We start from the raw sequence: 22,938 nt of genomic DNA on the forward strand, positions 1-22,938 counted from the left end.
TCTTTCACTTCAGTTACGTTTTAAGGATCAGGCTTTTTTTCTTCTAAATTTTACTTCAGGGGCTCATTAGTTTTTTTGATAGTCCGGCTATTTGAATGTTATATTTGTATTTAAATTCGGATACTATTTAAACACAATAATTATTTTTCCCCATTCAGCTGGATGAGAATCCTCCTAGCATTTTATGGCTGTGTGGGATCATTCAGACCACTTGGGGGACTCGGGTATCCCATTCCCAGATCCGGAGGCGGAGTATGTGTGTGTAGGAAGTATCTCCACAGATTGGCTGAGTGTGTGTAGAACAGTGACCTCCTCCACAGCGAGCGTGTCGCTAACCACCATTAAATTTCAGCTAAACAAAAACACATCCACGGGAGGAAACCAGGTGCTTACCCGCCTTCGAGGAGATAAAGATTTGGTCTTCTCCTCTTTTTTTTTTTTTTTACCATTTCGTCCAGGCTGAAGCGGTGCAGCAGCAGCTGGGGCCAGAAGCGAGCAGTATGCATTCAGACTGCAGGCTGCTATGGGCAGAGCGGTAATGGTGGGCAGGGGACCGACAGGGGCCGGGGTGCTCGTTCTGTCCGTGCTCATCGTTCTCACCGCGGAGGGCTGTCGAGGGCAGAAAGGTTGGTGCCACACAGCTGCGGTGATAACCGGAGGAGACCCGTGTGACCGCAAATACACGAACACATCCCGGTTTAAGGTGTTGTTAGGGGGCTTTTAGGAAGTGTTATTGTCCAGCTAACTAAAACCTGCCTTACATGGCCGTGTGTCTGTGTGTGTACGTGGGCTCTGCTTCACGCCGCGCACTGTGGAGGTTGGTGTTTTTGGTGGAAAACTGCTGAGGGAAAAACCAGGCAAACCGGTTCCTGAAACTTGACGTTTTCATTTTTTGTTTGGTAAATGTTTATAACAAATGAACAGCGGGCGTTTAAGGATTTTACTGTCAAAGCAACAATGTGTTTCTGATTGTAGTCTCCCAATAAACTGGTTACCATTTAAATTTACCATCTGTTAGGCCTTTTTATAGGTTGGTTTAAAGAACGACGCCATTTAAAAAGTTTATGGTCAAAGAAAAGTCTTTGCCATAAACAAAATTAAATGATTGATACACATCACAGAGGACTATGTGTTAAGCACAAAACTGGACCCAAATAAAAGGATAGCTAAACTTAAACTCAAGTTTAACTAAACTACACTCGGATGGATTGGCTTTTCTTAACACTTTGGGGGTGGGAGTAAACCCTTGTGCCCAGTTTGTCATTAATTTATTGAATCTAGCAATACTTTTTAAATATACACAAAGATGGTATTAAATCACTTCAGGAATGATTACTGGTGTTACAGAGCGTAATGTGAGATGTAGCTCACTGCAGTTTTTCAGTAACATTTCTGAGTCATTGTCGTGTTTTTGTTCTGCTCATCTGGATAATGTCCACTCAGAGGGCTCTTGCATAACTCAAGGCTAGAAAAATATTCATTTAGCACCATGGCGTGTGTCTGCAAAGTTTTATCACGCTACGGGAATCCAGAATAAGGTTCAAACAATTACCATAACAACATTTCTCACAGTACATTTTGTAATAGTTTTAAAAATGAAAACCCTGTCAAAACAGCCTATAAGCTAAAGCTAATGCGTTGGACTACTAGCATTGTACCTGGGTGTCTTGTTTTTCCTCAGTAGGATTTGCTAAATAATAGGTGATTTGCCAAAAGCAATTTAAGTTTTTAAATTATAAACTGAGATGGCACTGCTAAAATTCCTCACAGTAAGAGCCTTAAGCATAAATATTCTAGCCTTTTGAACTTTAAAAAAAAAAAAAAAAAACATTTTCAGGACCATAACATTTCTTATGGTATCTTCTTTCTATTAAAGATTATGACCCCAAATTCTGAAACTTGTGAAAGGTTGTTATTCAAAATGACTTACTAAATGCAAAACTGTTTTTAGATGTCATCTTAAATGTTCCAGTTAATAATGTTTTCTGAATATTCTGTCTTGTTGGTGGCTTTGATAAAAATCAGCTAATTTACTTCTGATAGTCGTTTTGATGTCCTCCTGTATCAAAACAGTAGATTGTTTTTTATAGTAAATAGTTAAAAACTTAACTACAATTTAGGTGCGTTTAAAAATATTCTACTCATCTTTGGGTAAATTAAATAATCTGGTTGGACTAAACGCTGCCGTTAACAAGTGTTGAGTGGTATAGAAGAGTGATTTATATTCGACATTCATGACTCAAAATGCAACGGTTGGGATGACAGGACACAGAATGTTGTGACATTGACAAACAGTGAGACTACGTTCAACAATGCTGATGATACTAAATATTAAGGCAAAATTTGTAATTGGGCTTTAAAAGCAGTACCGATCAAAAGCAATTCTTATCAAAATATCCCATCATTGAGAAAATTCCAACCCAGGTAAGTAGATGAGTACGAAAGGGCGACACGGGGGCAGGAGGAGCTTGTTGATCTGGGGCTGAAATGGGATGCTTTATCTGATGTTTTACGTTTTCACCATGCAAATCACTTTGAATTGCCCTGCTGCTGAAATGTGCTCTACAAATAAACTCGCCTTTTACTGCTAATTGTATTCAGTCTAGCAGCTGAGCTTATCACTTTTTATATTCTTGGAAATGATCAAAGTTCCAACTTCATAATAAAGCTGTTATTATTGTTGAATAATGCAAGGATATCAGTTCTACTTAAATCACATTTCTTTCTCTTTTTCCCCCATCACTACAAAGTCTCCACCGCTTTATCAAAGTCGACATCCAGGGCAGTGAAAGTCCATCCAACTGACTGGAAATATTTTTGGCACACTGAGCATTAAAGCATCTCATTAGAAATGTAATACCCCACTAAATACTGCATCAAAGCAGTCATTTGCAATTGTAATATAAACTGCATCAATATTGAGATGATGACTTGCATTCAATGCATTGTGCACATCTACTTAAGTGGAGCACCACCTAAGTCAGTAACAACAGTGAACAGCAGTTTCACTATAGTCTTCCAGTGTGTGTGCGCAGGAAGATTTGGTCTTCATCTGTTTGAGGACCAACTAACTCTTCAGTTTTGCTTGTAGGTGTTCAGGTTTTCAGCCATAATCCTCCTGCCTGTACAACATAGGTTTGACTCTATTAAGCTCATTCATTTGTCGAATAGGATTGAGAGGAGAACCAGCAATCATAAGCTGTCTGATTATGAGATTGAAAACTTTCAAGGCTTAAAATGGCGAAATATTTTTATAACTGGTCTTTAAGAACGTAGGGAAATACAACTAGTTTTTCTGTGTTGTTTCAGCTTTAAGATGTTTTGTTCCACTTCACTCTTCAGGCAAGGTTTTTTTTTTTTTTTCTGGTACATTTACCCCTAATCATCCATTTCTGTAAGTCAATGGGTCCATGAAGACACCGGTATCCCCGTGACATTTAATGATTAAACAAACAAGTTTGGTTGTGAACTTGCAATTCTCCCATATGATGATCTAATAGACTTGCATTTGAGTGTCAGCAAAGAACAAAATAATTTTATTTTGTATTTTTCTAAAAGATAAACAGTCTTCTATAGCTACTAGGCTTCATATTGATTTGTCCCCAAATTCTGTACTCTGATCTGTTCTCATTGTGGTATCTCTTATAAAGCAGTGGCATGTACTTTTTGCATTTCTGTAAACCACTGCAACCACTTCTTAGGAATTGTTCTTTTCGAAAGCAGCGATTAAAATATTCAAGATATCAAGACAGACTACATTCTACAGATTGAGAAATATAAATGTATGATCCTACGTTCATTTAATTGAACATCCATGGTAGTGAGTGCAACAGTAGGGATGTGTAATCTGTCTCTTTTAACCTCATCAATAGTAAAGCATGTTTGTTCTGAGCAGAAATGTGTAACTGAGACTTCTTGTTTGGTCTTAAAACCGAGGTCAAGATTTGTGAGCTAGTTCAAGGTTTAAAGTCTCAAACTATTTGCACTGTTATCGCTCCTGGTTTCGCTAGGCAGCTGGATGAGGTTGTTAGGATAAAGAGTAGATGTACAAAAGAGTGTGTTCAGGTTTCAGAATGCTTCAAACTTTTAATTTCCCAGATTCATTTTCCAATTACTTAAGATAAAGGCGCTGAAGGGGAGATCATGTAGGAAAACTTTCAGGTTGAAAGGTTTGTGCGAGTAGATTCCTCTGATCTAATTGCACTGAGCTGATCTAATCATTTCTAACCCTTTGGACCACTTAAAGGACCTTTACATTGGAGTCCGAGTCTCCCAGGTGCACCTACAACAAACACAACTTCCTATAGCGCTATGCAGGTTGGATGACAATTTGGGGTTAAGTGTCTTGCACAATTGCACAAGTGATGGGGTGGAAGATGGCTTCTGATTAAGAAAAAATAACTTGACCTTTGTCCTCTGCAGTTCAGTCCTCGTACTTAGTGCAGAAAGTCAGTCTGTCCTTGATGCTACACTTTGAGAAGATCAGCTTCTGTGTCTGCTTTCCCCAGCATTGTCTACCTTACTCTGTGTAATTACAATCATACCAGCATGCTGCCATTGCTCTACACTGGTGGCAACCAAATCCTTTAGCTGAATCCTTTTTAGGCGACAGTTCTTGCACATGGACGCTTTGAAGCTTCTTAGCAGTTTCATCATTTGTTGATGGGTGTGCAGTCTTTCTTGTAACAATATATGCAAACTACCTTCATGAAAATTGATTACGACATGTGATGCCTTTTAAATAGCCATGGTTCTCCATAGGAAAAATGATTTCAAGCCACTTTAAGAAGCCATTTTGCCCTTCTAATCCAATACAAATGACAGAGTACTATCAGTTTAGCTCTCCTGGTTAATAATTTCCTCCTGACCATGAGATCACAGAAAGGATGATACCTGGTCATTTGTGTCTGGCCAAAACACAGCCTGCAGCCAATGTTTTCGTAATTAAGTAAGTTTTCATTCATTTTGGGGAAAAGGGCATTTTGTCTGAATAGCAACTTCCTGAATTGCAACTTAGACATGATGTAAAGTGTTGCCAGAAAAACTGAAGCAGTGAAGGTTTTTATCAGTCTGAAAACCTTTGGCCATTGAAGAGCTTCTGAGGAATCCAGGGATGCATTGGAAGTCAGGACTGTGGATGATCATTTTCCAAGGTACCTTAAGAGATAGAAAAAGATGAAAACTCATTGATTTGTTGGGCTAATAATGGAGTCTCCAGTTTCCTACATTGCCAGTAAAAGGAAATAGATGAAATTTGATTTTATTTCTGTTCACATGCAGAGGAGTAAAGAGAGACAAGAATCTTGAAAAATACTGGATTTTCCTCACATTATTTGCTATGTCATTGTCCAAATGTTATCCCTCAGCATCAGACCATCATTTCTTTAATTTTCTTCTTCTTGCTTCTTTGTTCATTTGTTCCTTCCCTTGGGGCTTGTCTTCCCTGTTTCTTTTTTCTATTTGTCTTAGTGCTTTTGTCTGCCATTCCTTTATGTCCTCTTAGGTGTTCTTCCCTGCTCCTTTCCTCTCTTGTAGAAGGATTGATTAAAACAAGAATGGCTGACATCAAAAACAGGAAACTTTAAGCTTGTAGCAGTTAATGTAGCATCTTAAAATTCTATATTATTTTTGCTTTGCTTTGTAAATATAAATGTGAGTATTTATGTTGCATTGCAGGTGATGGCTGCGGCCCCAGTGTGCTCGGCCCCAGCAGCGGGACCCTTTCCTCTCTGGACAATCCAAGGACATACCCGAGTGACACTGTGTGTGAGTGGGAGATCACTGTGCCGCGTGGAAAGAGGATCCACTTTCGATTTGCTCTGCTGGACTTAGGAGACAGTGACTGCCAGGTCAACTATCTCCGCCTCTACAACGGCATCGGATCCAAGAAGACTGAGATTGGTGAGAAAAACAAGATACTGACTGGTTTTCTGAAACAGACTTTTAACCATCAAGTTTTGGGATCAGAGGGTGACTTTTAGGAATGACTAAAAGCCACCCTTTGCTTCAGGTCAGGCAGCTTTTTGTTCCAGTTTATAAGTGGTGCACCTACATTTTGATGTTTGCTGTAAGTGAAGTTGTATGGCTATTTTTGTTTGTGTGCTTGTCAAGAAAAAAAAAGCAAAAAATGGAAACACTTGGGGACATTCAGCAGTTACTCGGTGGTGATCAAATAGTTTTGAAGTTATTTTTGACTGGGATGATCACTTTTTGGTCTGCCATCATTAAAATAACTGTAAAAGTATTATTTTTGTTACTCTCAATCCCAAGTTTCAAAGTTTAGGGGCACGGATGAAAATTCCCTCCATACTTTTTATGTTTGGATGGATAGATATAAATTTACATTGAAGCTTAAGCTTGCAACGTTACTAAATCTTAAAAGGTTTATGAGATATGAGCACCTTTGGTGGGCCCAGTGTAATGTTTTTGGTTAATTGTTAAACTTGTGAACTTTCAGGCAAAGCTTAATTTTAAAGAAACCAACCTGCACAGTGCTGATGCTCACTGGTTTGAGCAAAGAATAAGTCGAAAGATGCCCTGGTTATATTTAAAGCTACCCAGCTTTAAACCTTTACTCTGGTCATGTTTCTAAACAGAAAGTCTACTTTCTTTCTTAGTTAAATGTATTATAAAGTTTATCTGGGGTAGATTAACTTAGAGAGAACAAACCACTAACCTCAAGCCCAAAGCAGCCCGGTGTACTTTGACACATGATACTGATACTTCTAGCTGCTTTCACCTTTGTTTAAAGAACACACAAAAACCATAATGGATGGGGAGCTCGGTGGTTCCACAAGCAGAACCACAGAAGCCCACTTTGTGTGGAGGGATGAAAGCAGCAGCCATTTATGAGAGGATTGTAGCAGTCAGAGAGAAATGCAAGCATTTCGCATTGAATTTAGGTTGCTTTGTCCACAGTCACTGTCATTGGCTAAAATTATAATCTAGTCTGTGTTTGCGCTTCTGAGGCATACTACACTGTCTTAAAGGAAAGTAATTGAAATGGAGCTAATTAATAGTTAAAGAAGTACATGTCTGTATGTATTTTTATTTCTTAATTATAAGTAACTGATGTTTGTTGGGTTCAAAACAACAGTCTGGCCTGACACCAGACTTTTGAGTAGACAACAAGCTAACAATAACAACACTAGATTGGAGATAAAAAAAATATTCTGGTTAAAATTCGGGTCTTGTAGAGTCTCAGTGAAATATTGTTGCGAACAATTTACTAATGTTGCACAATGGATTATTGTGAGCCGTGTAGTTCTCGCTTTCTTTACATTCCATGTTTTGTCAAAAGGCCTGTAGGCTTAATCTTTTAATAGTGAGAGAAAAGTAACTGTGAAAATATGCTGATCAACCAGAAAACTGCGACACAGGAAAAGTGACGCTGCTCATTTTGTTACAATGGAATGTTTACTGGCCCCATACCAGCATGAACACCTCATACTGGGTGGTGGGAGTGTCATGGTTGGAGCTTGCTTTTGAAACTTGGAACTCAGTCATCTTTTAGTCAACTTAACCTGATGTATAAAGTCCTGCTCCTTAGTTTGAACTCATTTGTGCTAATGTCATTTTTTTTTCTGTCTTAGGACAATTTCTGTTAATAGTTTTGTTCTGGATTGGGCCGAGAATTAAACTTAGGCTTAAGTTTGATTTCATTTTGTTGTGGCTGAGGGAACACTGAATGAAGTAGTTGGAGGAAATCCCAAAAGATTGCTTGATTATGCTGTATACATTGTCACACAGCCTGGAGAAGGCGTGGACTCATTGTGAATATTGAGGGGTTTTTTTGTTTGTTTTTTTTTAAAAGTCACTTTAAAAAATATACATATTTTCCATCCTGCTATTCCTACAATTTGAAGTAACTTTAATGAGTCATCAAGCAAAATGCCCTGGAGTGACCTGTTTCTTCTCCAGCTTTATAGAGCATATCATAATGAGGTGCTGCCCTTCCCCCACTTGTTGCTGCACATTGCACAGCTGAAAGGGTGTTACTATTTTCTCATTTACAATAAAGGCGGATTGTTGTGTAGATATTTCTGGTTACTCTGGTCATGCTGTACAAACTAAAGCGGTGGTAGCTGAGCGGTAACGTTTTTTTTTGTTTTTTTAAATGACGTTTGGAAAACTGTGACATCATGTCTGTAAAGCAGCTGAGTGAATGCAGGCTGGCAAGTGGAGGCGATACCTTAACTAATTAACCAGCCAGGAATACAACAAAACAAAAAAAAAAAGTACATTATTGAGTATACTGTGTATTTATTCCATACTTTAAATCTATGCATCAAATTTCACTAATCACTGTGCTTTTTATTTCTTGCATTAAAGTGAAATACTGTGGTTTGGATCAGAATGTTGATGAGCTGATCGAGTCTTCAGGCAACCAGGTGACCGTCCAGTTCAGGAGTGTGATGCACCGTACAGGACGTGGTTTCTACCTGTCCTACTCCACCACTGAACACTCAGGTATGCAGGCTGCTGACTTGCTCTACACTATTCTGTTTTTTTTATTTTTTTTTATTTTGTCTTCATTCTCCAGTGACGTTCATTTTAATTAAGAGACCTGAGCACTGAGCCTGGTTCCGTTTTTGTTTTAGCCCTGGAGGTAAGAGTTGCTAGGATTTCCTGTGTTAGTCACAGCTGTTTTCTTTCTGTACCCCAGCTTTATTTTTTATGACTGTGAAGTAATTGTATTGTCCTGAAAAAACACTCGTACACAAATCTTTTAACATATGGGTTTGTGTAAAAGCTGGCAGCTTGTTGCATTTTCCTTGTCTCCGTTTGTCATTTGATCTGCACCATCAGATGTGCAGTGCACTGCGTGAAAAGGAATATAACCGTTTTCTCTCACTTCTTGGCATAAAATGTGACTGAAGGTTTCCTGGATTACATCAGTTAGGATGACCAGGATTATTCCCGTTTCCCTGAATGCAAGAACGATGGCTTCAGATTCGCCATTTTATGTGTTATTTGGCAGAATTTTCCCTTCAAACTTTGACTTGGGTCAAATGTTTTGGGTGTCCGTCCACAAGCTGAACTGGTATAACCAGGTCAGGGTTGTAGGCGGCTGTACTCAGACACACCTCTTTCAGGCTTTTATGATACTCACTTGAAAACATTGATTTTATGTACCTAATGCCAGTTTGTAACTAAACTAGTTTGGCCTTAAAACATCTTAAATTCATTTTTAAAAAGTAAGTTAATTTATTACTTACAGGTATAAAATGTTGTCCTGGCAGAAATATTTAATCTCTTCTAAGTATTTTTGTCGTGGGATTTAGGCAAAAGTTTGACATCTTTATTGCATTGTTGAGGCTGCTATTAACTACCCGCTAATATACCCTTCCTAGTTAGCTAACCATTTTGCACTCAAGTGCAAATTTATCTCCAGTTGGCTGGAAGACTTTTGTACATTTCTGTGGAAATATAAGTCTTAAATTTCAACCCTAATGAATATATGAACATACTTTATTAATCCCAGGTGGAAATTAACAGTGAAGTCTTTAAAAGTCAGAAATTTGAGTTTGTGAAACCTGCAGAAAACCTGGTTCCAGTCCGTACTGGTGTCTCCCTTTTCCCCCTCAAATGTAACAACAACCACTACGGCAAAACGTTTCGACTTTGACTTCATTAGAACTTAGAACATGTCTCTAAAGATTAGGTTCTTTAGCACCAAATCCATTTTGAAACAGTAATCTTGCTTTCTAAATTGCTTTTGTAGTAATGACCTCTTAGTCCAAGTCTGTTAGGGATTCGTTAGATAATGGGCGCTCTCTTACCAACTCCAGCTTTTACCTTCGTCCTTCCTGGACAGAGTGATAGCGAGACCTTCTTAGAACAGATGAATGTGGCATCTTCTAGAAATTGTTCCCAAGGATGAACCAGACTTGTAGAAGTCCACAGTTCTCTTCCTGACATCTTGTCTGATTTATTCAGGTTCTTCTGTCACATAAGGAAATGTTTGAGGTTTTTCTCTTAAATACATCCTCATCTTTGCATCCAAAACTTGAGAACTTAAAAACTCGTGACAAACAAGTTTTCTTGTTTATCTTATATCGTGTTATATCTTGTTTATCTCAGTCCACGTGTTGGTCAGAAAGTTTCAGAAATATTCTAGGTTTTAAGGGGGGAAAAAAACCAAAAAAACAGGCAAGAGACGAGTTGAAGCCGCAAGAAATAAGTATCCGCAATTATTTAGCTCCAACGGTCATCGTGGCTGAATCACACTGGGTGGCATTTTCCCGCCACAAAGCTGATGCTTGTGTTTTCCTCACATGAGAATGATCACTCAGGTGTGTGTGTGAGTGGGCAGCTAGGACAAAAAGTTAGCCAATCACCATGGCGATGCGAGGTGGCTTTTTTTCTTTTTTTTTTTCCATCTTGACTTTGTTTTGGAGGTACAGTTTTGATCATATTAATGTGGTCACGACAGAAGGAGGCTGCAAGTCACCACAGAGTTTACACGACATTCCCAGCAGCCCACGTCATCCTGCGAGACACGACTGGTGTGTTTGATCACCCATTGTACTCCCACAGGCTTGCAGGGCTACTTTGTTGTTTCTCAGAGTTTACATGGAAAGATTCACGTCAGGTTCAAAACTCAATTTGAATCTCCTCGGATTTATGGATTCAGATTTATTTTCCTTTGAGTGATGTAGTTTAAGCCACAATTAGGACAAATCCAGGACGTCTGAAGTTGGTTGGCAAGTCTGTTTTTAACATGCGAGCAGCTGCGGGAATTTTCAGGTCCGATCCAAAATGTTTTATAGAGGTTATTCAGTCACTTTTCTACTTGAGTCATCTTGTACATGCTTCCCTTGTGTGGAAACATTTGACATGGCTCCCACAGAATTTCATTATAAAGTCCTCTGAAGACCTGTACAGTATATTGAACCGCAGTATCAATGTGTGAAATATCTCAATTATAATAGATGCTATGTTTGATGGGGTTTAATATTTCTCATGCTGTCCATGTAAAATCTCAAATTTTGCAACAAAAAAGTAAGTCGGCCTTTAATATGTTTTTCCCAGGTCTTAAATTTTGTCTCGACAGAACTATTTAATCTTATATTGTATATATATGTTTTGTTTTTTTTTCCTTCGCAGGACTTTTTGACTCACAAAGTTTGACTCTACTGCTGACATTTTCAGCAATGGTATCTAAATATTTTTCCTGAAATTGTACGGCACTTGCATTTAGATTTCTATAGACAGAAATGAATTTTCCTGATATTTAAGAAATCCTCTTCTTCTTTCCGTGACATTCAAATTTATAGAAAGAAAAGCACTTAAATGCTTTTATAACCTGTTGGACTCATGGATGGGAAGGCAATTCGAATTTGTAGGTCAAATTTATACAAACCACTCAGGTTTTCATGGATTATATTAAATATAATCCAGTGAACATCAAACTTTATTTGTAGGATATACATGTTTATTATACCTGGACTCAGTCTGCATATTTCAACTAAAATATTAGTTACTGACTATAAACTTGAGTTAATAAAGACAAATGCTGAACATATATGTTTTAATAATTGCATCCCAGACTGGCATTTCTGTCTATCTGTAATAATATGAGATTTAAAATGGATTAGCAGTGCTTGCCAACAACTGAGGGTTTCATCCCGTGAAGCAAAATATTGTTTCTGTTGCCCAGATATTGGGATGCTAACATGTCATGACAGTCCTGAGGCTGTCAAACGGCAACAGTCTTTAGTCAGAGGCCCATTCAGATACGTTGCAAGACTGACTGCCACCAGAGATCCTTCCTGCTCACAGCGTCACCATCCACTCTTTGAACACACAAGGATGATGAGTGACAACATTTATTTTCCCTTTGGGAAAAATATAGTATTCCTCAATTTGAATATTTATACAGATTTTGTGACACTACCGAACTTTGTTAATGGTGTTCAGACACGAACTGCTGAAAGAAAATGAGAAAGGCATGCAGCCACTGAACATGAGGTCAGCCATTGAATGTTGCTCTATCCCTCACACACACACATTACCATGAACACAATAGTCCCACTTTGAAACATGGTGGGGGCAGCATGGTGCTATGGGAATTCTGTCTTTCAACAATGACAGTGAAGCTGACTGGGTTTGATGGGGAGATGGATGGCGGTAAATCCAAAGATTTAGATCACAACTCAGTCAAAAACTCACAATGTGTGGCAAAACTTCAAAACCAATGGTCAGAGACACTCCATCCATCCATTGTGGATCTAACACACAGCTGTCAATCTCCAGTCCTGGAGGGCCGGTGTCCTGCAACGTTTAGATGTGCCTCTGCTGCACCACACCTGAATAGAATAATTAGGTCATTAAGGCTCTGGAGAACTGGGCGTGCTGTGGTGGCGTAGGGGATAGCGCGACCCACATTTGGAGGCCTTCAGTCCTCAACGCGGTGGTCGCAGGTTCGATTCCCGGACCCGTCCGACATTTGCCGCATGTCTTCCCCCCCTCTCCTTCCCCCTTCCTGTCAGCCTACTTTCAAATAAGGGACACTAGAGCCCACAAAAAGACCCCCTGGAGGGGAAACAAACAAAAAAAAAAAGGCTCTGGAGAACTGATCTACACAAGGAGGAGGTGATTAAGTCATTTCATTCCAGTGTTTTGTACCTGTGGCGGATCTAAAAACTGCAGGACACACCGGCCCTTGAGGACTGGAGTTTGACACTTGTGATTTAACATGACAAAATACGAAGAGCTGCGAATACTTTTGTGAGGTGCTGTGTCTCCACTTTCTGAGTGAGCAAGAAAAATGTATTCAATTTTAAAAACTTCTGTGCTTTAGAAGTTTCTCTAAAAACCCGTCCGGTTTTGGAAAACAATGGTTTTTAATTTTGGGCGCTGCACTTTATAATTTTCAGACAATTGATTGCAGAAAACACAGTGGTGTTTGCTTTTTATAGAGGAAGAGAGAACATTAGTTTTGCAGCGACATGCAGAGAAACCAGTTCTGAGGCCGTTTGTTTTTCCTCTGCAGATTTAATCACTTGCCTCGACAAAGGATCCGATTTCCCAGAGGCAGAGTTCAGGTGAACGCTGTTTGCTTTGTGTTGATTTTATTTAGTTATCTTGTTCAAAGACCAGACTGATATTAATGGTGTTTTTGTTTTGTTTCTTCTTAGTAAATACTGTCCCGCAGGCTGCTTGACATCTACAGAGAAGATTTCTGGAACTACACCAAATGGATACAGAGAGGTGAGTACTGCCACGTCCTGGTTTGATGACCTCACAGAACCCCTGCTGTGCTTTAGGTCACAGTTGCTTAGTCTCCTAATGATGAGCTCATTAGTTTTATTTTTCTTCAGCCTTTTTTTTTTTTTTTGCTGGAAGATGGAGAGAAGGGTGTTCCTGACAGATGGGAAGACAGGGAGGAGCGCGGGGGCGTGCGCTTCAGGGAGCGAGGCTCCCCACAGGAACAGAGGAGGGGCAGGGTCACTGGGTAAAAGGGAGGTTAGATAATAGTTTGGCTGAAAATAATAACCCTGTAATCCAGTCCAGCTGCAGGAGAGCGCCGAGCAGAGCTGCGTGTTGAGTGTTTCTGGAGAGACAAAAACCTGCCGAATGAGTCAATGTGGTTAAAATGCTAGAGAGACGCGTTGCGTGTGGACGCCGGGGGTGTTTTTATTTGCATGTGATTCATTCATGTTTTGCTTTCTGGAGGGCGTGTGTGATTCCAGAACGGTGATTGTCGATATGTTGCATTAGTCTTTCCACCCAGGTTACTGTTTCATTCTTCTGGGTGTCTTTTTCCCTCTCCAACGTCTTGCTCCTGCGTCCCGCTGCTACATGTGTGTTTTAAGTGTGCGGTTTTCTCCCTTGGAGGCAGGGTGCAGTGATTTTTGTCGCAGCGGTTTGCTAAGCCTCTCTCCAGGATGTGGCGTGCGACTTTTGGGAAGTTTAAGAGTCACAGCGAAGGTGTTGATGGCTTGTGGCAGCCTTTTTACTGCTGCGTTCGTGCATAAATCCTAGCATGCTGCATGTGTACTCGTCACTTTGCGGGTCACCAGTTTTCCCACAATCTTCTCAGCTGTTAATTCCACTGTGGGTCTTTTTTCCCGTAATAAAATTTCACTCCTGCTCGAGCAGCTGCTCGTATGGAGGATCTCGTCCTCTGGAAGAGGTGGGGGTGGCAGGGTAATCTGGGTCTTCCTCAGCTGCTCTGTGATGTGGAAGCAGGTTTGGACAGGAATGCAGTCGGCCGTGACTCATTCCCATCAGTGGCTCCCGGTTTTCTCTGTTCAGAGAGAAGCTGATGAATCGGGATGATGTCACTTATCTGCTCGAGTCCGAAGGTTAAAGTGATCACACTGTAAAGCAGGGCGGACACCGCATCGCTGCATGAAACTGGCAGTGGAGCTGGAGCGGCGAACGTAAACTTCTCATTGCTTCACTCAGGAACATCAGGTTTAATTAAAGTAAACCTCAACAGTCTTTGTTTCAAAGGTTTTCTTCAGATTGTATGGCTGATTGTGGAATAATCCTAGAATTAATCCACCCTCAGCAACTAATGATTGTTTTAGTAATGAATTATTTTGACAGGCGATTAATCAGATAAAAAAATTTGCAACGTTCAGTTGATTTTTCACTTTGCCACAATAGCCCTTTTTTTGTACAAAATGAGAAATACATTAAAATGCATACACACCAATAATTCAATTCCTTTTTTTTTCCTCCAGGAGGTCTTTTTGTGGTCTCTAGTGTCCCTTATATGACAGTAGGCTGACAGGAAAGGGGGGAAGACATGCGGCAAATGTCGGTCGGGTTCGGGGATCGAACCCGCGACGGCCGCGTCGAGGACTCAAGGCCTCCAAATGTGGGTCGCGATATCCCCTACGCCACCACAGCACGTCCATTCAATTCCTTTTTTAAATAAGAAAATGTTAATTTTATTACCTAAATTGCCATAACATACCATTCCTTAAATTAAGTTGTAGCAAAGGCTCTAACTCCAGCTAAAAGAAAACGTCTAACATCAACATGTGAAAGGTTTAGCTCTTTATGCTTGATTGATCAATACTGTGAAGGACTACTCTGTAATTTGATTGGATTAACCGATTTATAATTGGACAGGAAACGATGCTTAACAGGAGATGTTTTTAAAAAAAATTTTTAATAGAATTTCAACCAGGTTAAACTAAAACTGAATGAGTTAAGGGGGGAATGTATTTACAGACAAAGCAGGTTTTTCTTTTTAATTGCAAATATATGTTTTTTGTGCCGTTTTGTCTTACCTACTCCTCTGGTGTTCTTTGAGCAACAGATTTTTTTTATTTTATTTTTTTAGTGTGTATAGTCCAGTTAACAATTGATCGATTATCAAGTTAGTTGACAATTACTTCAATAAATCGATTAATCACGATTAAGAGCTTCAGCTCGGCATCATTCAGATAATATTTTGGTTTGAACTTCACGATATATTGAATCCCAAACGCAAAAGCAATTGCATGCACTCAGTATTTGGTGTTCTGTTCTTTTAGTAGTGCCGCCCATTTGCATGACGGAAACATGTCTGGCTAGTTGGATGGACTTGTTCTACCCTTGGTGTCCATATTGGACAGTGACTGAGAAGCTAACAGTCACGGAGGGTGGTGGTAACGAGAGATTGTTTCTCTTTTTCTTTTAGTACTATTATTGCTTTGGAGATATTGGACCCAAAACAGGTTTTTCCAGTCTCTCATCTGTCTGAAGCCCTTTTTTTCCCACCAGCTTGAAAAACTGTAATTCGTTTGCTCTTCATGGTTGAATAGATATAATCTGTGCTGTAAAGGTGCCTAGCAACAGTCTCTCCTGTCTTCCCTTCCTGTGCTCGTCCCTGCAGTCGTCCCCTTTGTGTGTGGCGGCTATCCATGCAGGTGCGGTGTCCAATGCTGCGGGCGGGAAGATCACCGTGGTGAGCAGCACAGGCATTCCTCACTACGAGGCAACACTGGCTAATAACGTCACGTCCACTGTGTAAGAAATACAGACGCCGCAGCCCAGAAAACTTATCTCGACCTTCTTCGTTCCTGTTCAGTTATTCATTCGTAGTTTCTGTTTCATCTTCTTTCAGAGGAATTTTATCAAAGAATCTTTTCACCTTCAAAACAGATGGTGAGTTTTTGATTTCTTCTCGTGAAAGCTTGGAGCTTAGAACGCATATAGAAATAGTGAGGTTTTTTTTCTTACACACAAAAAAAAAAGTACGGGCGCACTTTTCCAAACACCAATTTTAAAGCATGTTTTAAACTAAGCCTTCTTCTGTGTTGTGGATGCCTCTCAGGCTGCTCCGGGACGCTGGGTTTGGAATCTGGTGGTGTTGTGGACTCTCAACTCAGCGTTTCGTCCGTGTGGGACTGGAACACCACCGCCGGTGAGCACGTCGTGTGGGGGAAGTCCGGAGCTCGTCTGAAGAAGCCCGGGCTTCCCTGGGCTCCTTCACCCAGCGACCGGCAGCAGTGGCTGCAGGTTGACTTCAGGAGGGAGAAGAGGATCACAGGTACGTCTCTGTTCTGTTGTTCTTCCTCTCTCTATGGCTTTAACAAGATCTTTAGTCATAATGGTTTTAGTGGGTTATTCCTTTGGATGCTGTGCTGTTTGAAAGATTTCTGCTCTTTTCATTTCGGACAGTTGCTATGTTGCGGAATGGTAGCAACAAAGTGTTGTTTTTGCAAATAGGAGCAGCTGATTGGCATCTTTTAAAGCTCAAATAAAACCTGAACTATGACCTCAAATCCCAGAGGAGATGAAAAGGAGGCTTCGTGAAGTCAGAGCAGAGAGACAATGAGGCAGTTTAAACCACGGATCATAGCCGATTCAACAGTCTCTCTTCCTGACTTTCAGTCATACTGTCAGACAGAGATTTAAATAGAAGCAGCAAAAGCAAATGAGGTGGATTAGCAGTGTTGTCCCCCAGGACACGTTGCCGTGGAACATTGTTTCTGCTCCCCAGATATTGAGCTGTTAACATGTCATAACACTGTCATACAGCAAGAGTCTTCAGTCAGAGGCCTCTTCACATTCGCTGCAAAACTGAGTGCTACCAAAGAACCGTCCTGCCCACAGCATCACCATTCACCATGGAAGATACTAGAATGATAATGACCTACTGCAGCGTTTAATGTTCCTTTGGGTTAAATAAACTATGTTAGATTTAAGTAACTGCATGTAACTGTTTTTGAAATGTTAACTTATGAGCTACAGCCAAAGTTGTCTTGATGAAATTATGGGAGTTTGCACAATGAACATGTGTCAGTATGTGTTAATGTAGAACACATTGACCTGTGGGGGGTGGGGGGTGGAGGGGGGTAGCAGGAATCAAACCCACAACTTGCATGACGATTACTTGTCCCGTTGAGTTGCTTCTCAACGGTTTTGCTACGTTTAAAGACAAAACGCCTTTCTGCCATCGGGGTTTTATGACACTGTAAAAACCTGACAGAAAATAACATCCAAACTTGATTTGTTCTCTGATTAAGCCATTTTAGGTCCTAAAAACCATGATAAACAGCTTTTTTGAGTTCAAATACAATTAAAAAAATATATATTGCCTTCTCTATTGACTTTGTCTCATGCTCCTGATTCTTCTTAATGTATTTTGAATCTCTGCTTTAAACCTGGTTCTGATCCATCAGCACAAAATGAGAATCCTCCCTGCTTCTGTCCTGATCTGACAAGCTGCCAGCATAGTTTTGCATTATTAACTCAATATGTGTTTGTGGACCATTAACTTTCTAGTTAAACAAACAAAAGGCTTAGTTCTAAGGCTAAGGTTTCATATCGATGTTGTGTATGAATGATGCTTCCATAAAGACATGGAGCTCAGCTTTCAGTCCAAATAAAGAACATAGTATTAGTCTTAAAGCTGCACAGTATATATAGCAAATAAGTCAGAACTATTTAAATCGCAACAGACTGTTTGGAAAGGACAATAATTATTGGCTAATATATCCCAAGCAGATGTTCACATAGGAGAGGGAAGGGGGAGATCACGGCTGATGTCTTCACGGCAATATTTACTATATTTATTTATTGCTATTTATATAGCGCCAATTCACAACACGTCACCTCAATTCAATCTGATCAGACACACATACATTGATCCTACTTATCAACAATGGTTTGAAAAGCTGAAGGTTTCCCAATGCTTTGCAGCCCTGTTTATTTTTCGCCTGCAATCTGATTGTTTCCTCTCTGTCCGTCGCCGCAGCTATTGTCACCACGGGTTCCGACCGGAGCGAGTACCAGTACTTTGTGAAGGCATACCGGGTTCTGTTCAGTAAAGATGGCAAGGAGTGGCATTTCCACAGAGAAACTAATTCTTCACAAGACAAGGTACAAAAAGGAAAAAAAAAAAGGAGAAATCAATAAACCCTGCTTGTTCAGCCATTACGTCATTTGCTTTTATGTTTTGGGGTTTTTTTTGTCTCCCCTCCAAATTACAGTAAATGGGTAAAGTAATTTCTTAAAGCGGCAGGAGTATTTTGTTTCCCCAGCAGCTGATATTGACTAAAAGATGTGGATGGTAGGAAATGAGAGGAGGCAGTGGTCGCACTTAAGTGCTGTAATGGCCGAGTCGGATATTAATAATGGAAGGATATGGATTGAGTGGCGGAGCTGCTGCCTGTGACGGTTCTCTGTGGGGAATTCACACACTCCCTCATTGTGTGGGAGATAGTAGCCATCAGCTTTTCCAGTGGGGAAATAACTGTTGTTCATTGTTGCGCCACCTCTGACTTTCAGCTGTCATGTTTTTGTTTTGTTTTTTTTTCCTTCTTAATCTGCGGTAGATTTTCCAAGGTAACATGGACTACCAGGACAAGGTGAGGAATAACTTCATTCCTCCAATCGAGGCTCGTTTTGTGAGGATAAATCCCACCTTGTGGAACCAGAGGATTGCTCTAAAGCTGGAGTTGTTTGGCTGCGTTCCTGGAGGTAAAGGAAGTTAGTTCTCCACCAACGATCCCTTCAATGTATTAAAAAAGCCGGCAAAAGTATTTTACAGGTCAGAGATTTCTGGTCTCAATGAGACATCCTGGTTAAGTAAAGGTGCTATAGGAAGAATAATAAAAGCAAAACGTAGTGTGTAGTTCTAAATGGGAAGAAAAAGTATTAAATTATTTAGATTTTTCCACATTTCCATCAAATTTATTGTCAGGTGAACATGTATGAATACATAAACACATTTGCTGAATTCAAATCCATGACACTGCTCACTTTTTTTTTTTTTTTTTGTGAAAAACATTTTTAAACGATGGGAGAATTTTTCTTCCACGTCAATATTGTGTTCTACTTTATTACATAAAAATACTAGTAAAATACCTCGACTTTTGTAGTCTCAAAGTCAGTAAGTTTAAGGGGTGAGAATACGGAGAGTATGGTGAAACATTTACATATCCAAACTTTGTTCTGTCTATTTTGATTTGGCTCCAAAGCTAAAAAGAACAACTTGTTCCAATTGAACCACCCTATAATGAATCACTTGTTTTAGGACTAATTAAGGATTTTAACGATGCACTAAACTGTTGTTGGCGGGATGTACAAAACTCCAAGGTTTATTTCATTTATTTATTTTTAAGTACCGCATGTTTAATTTGATACAGAAACTCAATTTTGCAGTGAGTAAAAAAAAAACAATTCAATTCATGGATGTATTTGTTGCTTTTGCTCAGGTGGCAGAGCAGCTGTTACAAAACTGCTCACTACCTCCGGTTCTGGTTCCACCCCACCTCCTGCGAAGACGAAGCACCCGCCTCATCTCAGCGAAGCCACGCACACGCCAGACATCAGAAACACGACGATGCCTCCCCACTGCGGCAAAGGTAAGGTAGCTTTGACCAGAGTGAGACCTCCCATCCGCAAAGTAGTAAATCTTTGTTTTCAGCTTCAGCGTTGTATTTTCACTCCCAGATGTGGTGCTGATGGCAGTTCTGGTACCGGTGGCGGTCGTGGTTCTGACTGCTCTGATCTTGACGGTGGCTTGCGTTTGCCACTGGAGGAATAAGTACGCGTTTGTGTCCCCTCACGTCTCCTCAACGCGCCGTCTCCCCTTTACTGACTTTTTGTTCTCCGTATAGGAAAAAGAGCGCAGAAGGAACGTACGACATTCCCTACTGGGATCGGACAGGTATGTCACCGCTTTGTCACTTCGAGCCGCGTGTGTGGTTATATCGCAGCGCCGCGACTCATTATTGGTGTGCTGCAGTTTGGTGGAAAAGCATGAAGCAGCTGCTGCCCTCCAAGATGATGGAGACCGAGGATTCGGTTCGCTACAGCACCCCTGAGGTCAGCCGGCTGGCGGGGCATAGCGCCGTTCCCAGACTGCATGCTGAGCCTGCAGGTACACCCTGTTCACTGCCAGGAAAAAAAAAATCTGATCCTTTTAAAGGCTAATAAGATGTTTTAGTCACATGTTTCTTATGAAGTTATTAACATCTTTTAAGCTTAATATTTCCTTTGACTATTGTACAAGGATGCGTCTTGTCAGCCTCTGTATTTGCCCCCTGGAGGCCATCTTTTCACGTTACTACCTCGCTTTCTGTGAGGATTGCATAATATGATACGTTAATTTATTCAGAATTACATAGTACCGCAGGTGGGTAAAGATCCCACATCATGGTTGTTTTTATGCAAAAATATTCAGCCGATGATCAGTTTCTGTCCAACATGAGGGAAGTCCTAACTCTGACGCAATAGTCCAAAAGGGACAATGTTTAGACTCCTGGTGTTATTTGAATCAATGCGAGTTTAAACCATCATCAGTTTAAATCAGGTTCAATAAATTTAAAGTGATGAACATGAGCTATATTGGTTCCCTAAGAATTAAGGTTGGCAGTATTGTTTTTTTGTTTTTTTCTTTAAACAAAGCTGATGATAAAATAGTTTGCAGCAGAAAAAGCGAGCAAACTGTTGATCACAGGGTGAGTATTTATCACCTTATGTCCACATTGATTAAACAGTATTGTACTGCAGTTTGTGATCTCAAATAAGCATCTTATAGGTGCTTCTTTTAATCTTTAAGTCTAACTTTTTGTTCTGTTTGAAACATATAACCATTATCTGAGGCATAGATGGTACCAGATGCTGAATGGGAAGAAGGCAATTAAGCAAAGGGCATTCACAGGTCCCTAAACCAGCCAGAGCTTGTAGACAAACGCGGTAGAGGTCCATTAAAGCAGACCAAACTGGACTGGTGTGAATGCACCCTTATTGTATTGCAAAATAGGAGCAGCTCTTAACTTCCAACACAGAGAATGCACCAAAACACCCCAAAAATAACTTTTATTCCTCCATTTTGTTTACAGAGTACGCCCAACCGCTGGTGAGCGGTGTGCCCACACTGGGTGCACGGTCAACCTTTAAACCAGACGAAGGGCCTGAACCGGGCTACTCGGATCCAGACCTGTATGACGCTCCCATCCCACCCGACGTTTACCACCCCTACGCAGAGCCGCTGCCGTCATCAGGAGCTGAATACGCGACTCCCATCGTGGTGGACATGGGCTGCCACCTGCCCTCCAAAGTCCTTAATTTTATGGGCTCTGGGCCCAGCCCTCTGCTCACATGGACAGACAGCAGCCATTCTGAGGGGTCTGTCTACGACACGCCTAAAAATGCCAACGGACAGGCCATGCCCACTCAGGATCTGACCTATCAGGTCCCTCAAAACATTCCTCCAAAGCCAGCTGGCTGAGCGCCAAACAGGCCAGACGGGCCCAGTTTGGGTGAAGGAAAACCCGGCTGGGAGGGTTTCTGAACCTGGCTTCGAGTCTTGAATGAACACTACCTTTTAGCTTCAGATTCAGCTGGAGATGTCTGTATTTCCTGAACTTTTCTGCAAGGCTACAAACTGCTTGCGTGGTGCCTTTAGAGTCCTATCACTGAAACTACGATGAATGTGTTGGTGACGGAAAGGAGGAAGCTGACTACTGTTTGTGAAAGACTTTGTCCCTGTTTGTGACGTGTCCACCTGTTCTCTTCTGAAGCTGTGATTTCCACCCCGATCGTCTCACCATCCAATCACTGCATGTTTTATTGCGTCGCTCGCGTTCAAACCTTTCAGAACCGCGCCGCGGTGCGTTGTTGCATCACGCCGCTTCCTTATGGTACTTCTGTTTTAAAGCATGACTTGAAATTGTTAATAGTTGTTGTAATGCCATCACTGCGATCCTTTTAGGTCAAACGATTGTCAGATTGTTTTATTTCACATCCTGCTGATTACCGAGCGGCCCCTCCCCCTTTTTCTACCCTCACTGTTAGCGGATCAATCTGTTGCACTGTGATGGCTGCAAGAAGTTTCTTCTTTTTTTATATCTTTTAAGATAACTTCTGTCATGAAGTATTTTACCCATGATATCCATGAGTTTTCCCAATGGAGACCAAATCTTGCCTTCTGTGGTCCAAATCCGTGCCATCATCACAACCATTAAAAAAAAAAAAAAGTCTTAAATTAGAGAAGTGTTACGTTGTTGCAAATGGTAGTGTGTGATTTAGTATTTAAGTCGGTGTTGCATCTGTCCTGAAGCGTTGAGATCAATTGTTCTGTGTTCGTCGGCGTCCGAGTGTTTAACCGTTTTGTGGCTGAAACGTTTAAATGTCGCACCAGTGAAATGCATTCCTCTCCTGCGGCACTGATCTGAGCAAAACACTGGCTGACAGGAGGGCAGATGGTGGTCTAACGTGCATCAAGCTGCTTCTTATTTTCACAGAACAGCCGCCTCAGCTGTGGGAAGGTGTGCCAGTGTCGCACGCTGATTGTGTTCAATAACCACAGAGTGATTTATGGAGATTAAAGTTCCCTGGCTGCATAAAATAAGTGGAATCAATCTGTTTTGGGGGGGGAGGAAAGGAATAAAGAGGGTTTTTTATTTTATTAAAGAAATGTTTATTTCTTTAGTGCTTCCCTGAAAATTCAGTCATTGCAATTTACTAAGTAATATAAAT

At 40.7% G+C, this 22,938-nt stretch overlaps 1 protein-coding gene across 1 annotated transcript; it reads left to right on the top strand.

Annotated features, from left to right (window-relative positions):
• The first annotated feature begins 237 nt into the window (after positions 1–237).
• On the top strand, positions 238–22,867 carry dcbld2 (discoidin, CUB and LCCL domain containing 2). The gene is made up of 15 exons (XM_044130676.1): positions 238–626; positions 5,677–5,901; positions 8,332–8,469; positions 12,998–13,049; positions 13,143–13,215; positions 15,839–15,972; positions 16,070–16,110; positions 16,280–16,495; positions 18,206–18,330; positions 18,786–18,930; positions 19,668–19,817; positions 19,906–19,999; positions 20,073–20,122; positions 20,201–20,335; positions 21,300–22,867. Exons 1-15 carry the CDS (start codon positions 524–526, stop codon positions 21,686–21,688), a joined length of 2,070 nt encoding a protein of 689 aa, XP_043986611.1. The 5' UTR covers positions 238–523; the 3' UTR covers positions 21,689–22,867.
• Positions 22,868–22,938: the final 71 nt, after the last annotated feature.

Source organism: Gambusia affinis, linkage group LG11 (assembly GCF_019740435.1).
Source record: "Gambusia affinis linkage group LG11, SWU_Gaff_1.0, whole genome shotgun sequence".
Lineage (NCBI taxonomy): Eukaryota > Metazoa > Chordata > Actinopteri > Cyprinodontiformes > Poeciliidae > Gambusia > Gambusia affinis.

Excerpts from the sequence above, each read along its gene's own strand:
- dcbld2 (XM_044130676.1), top strand. The coding sequence starts at position 524 with ATGGGCAGAGCGGTAATGGTGGGCAGGGGACCGACAGGGGCCGGGGTG. Across the intron at positions 5,902-8,331 it reads ATCCAAGAAGACTGAGATTG|TGAAATACTGTGGTTTGGAT; the intron begins GTGAGAAAAACA and ends CTTGCATTAAAG. Across the intron at positions 13,216-15,838 it reads CACCAAATGGATACAGAGAG|TCGTCCCCTTTGTGTGTGGC; the intron begins GTGAGTACTGCC and ends TCGTCCCTGCAG.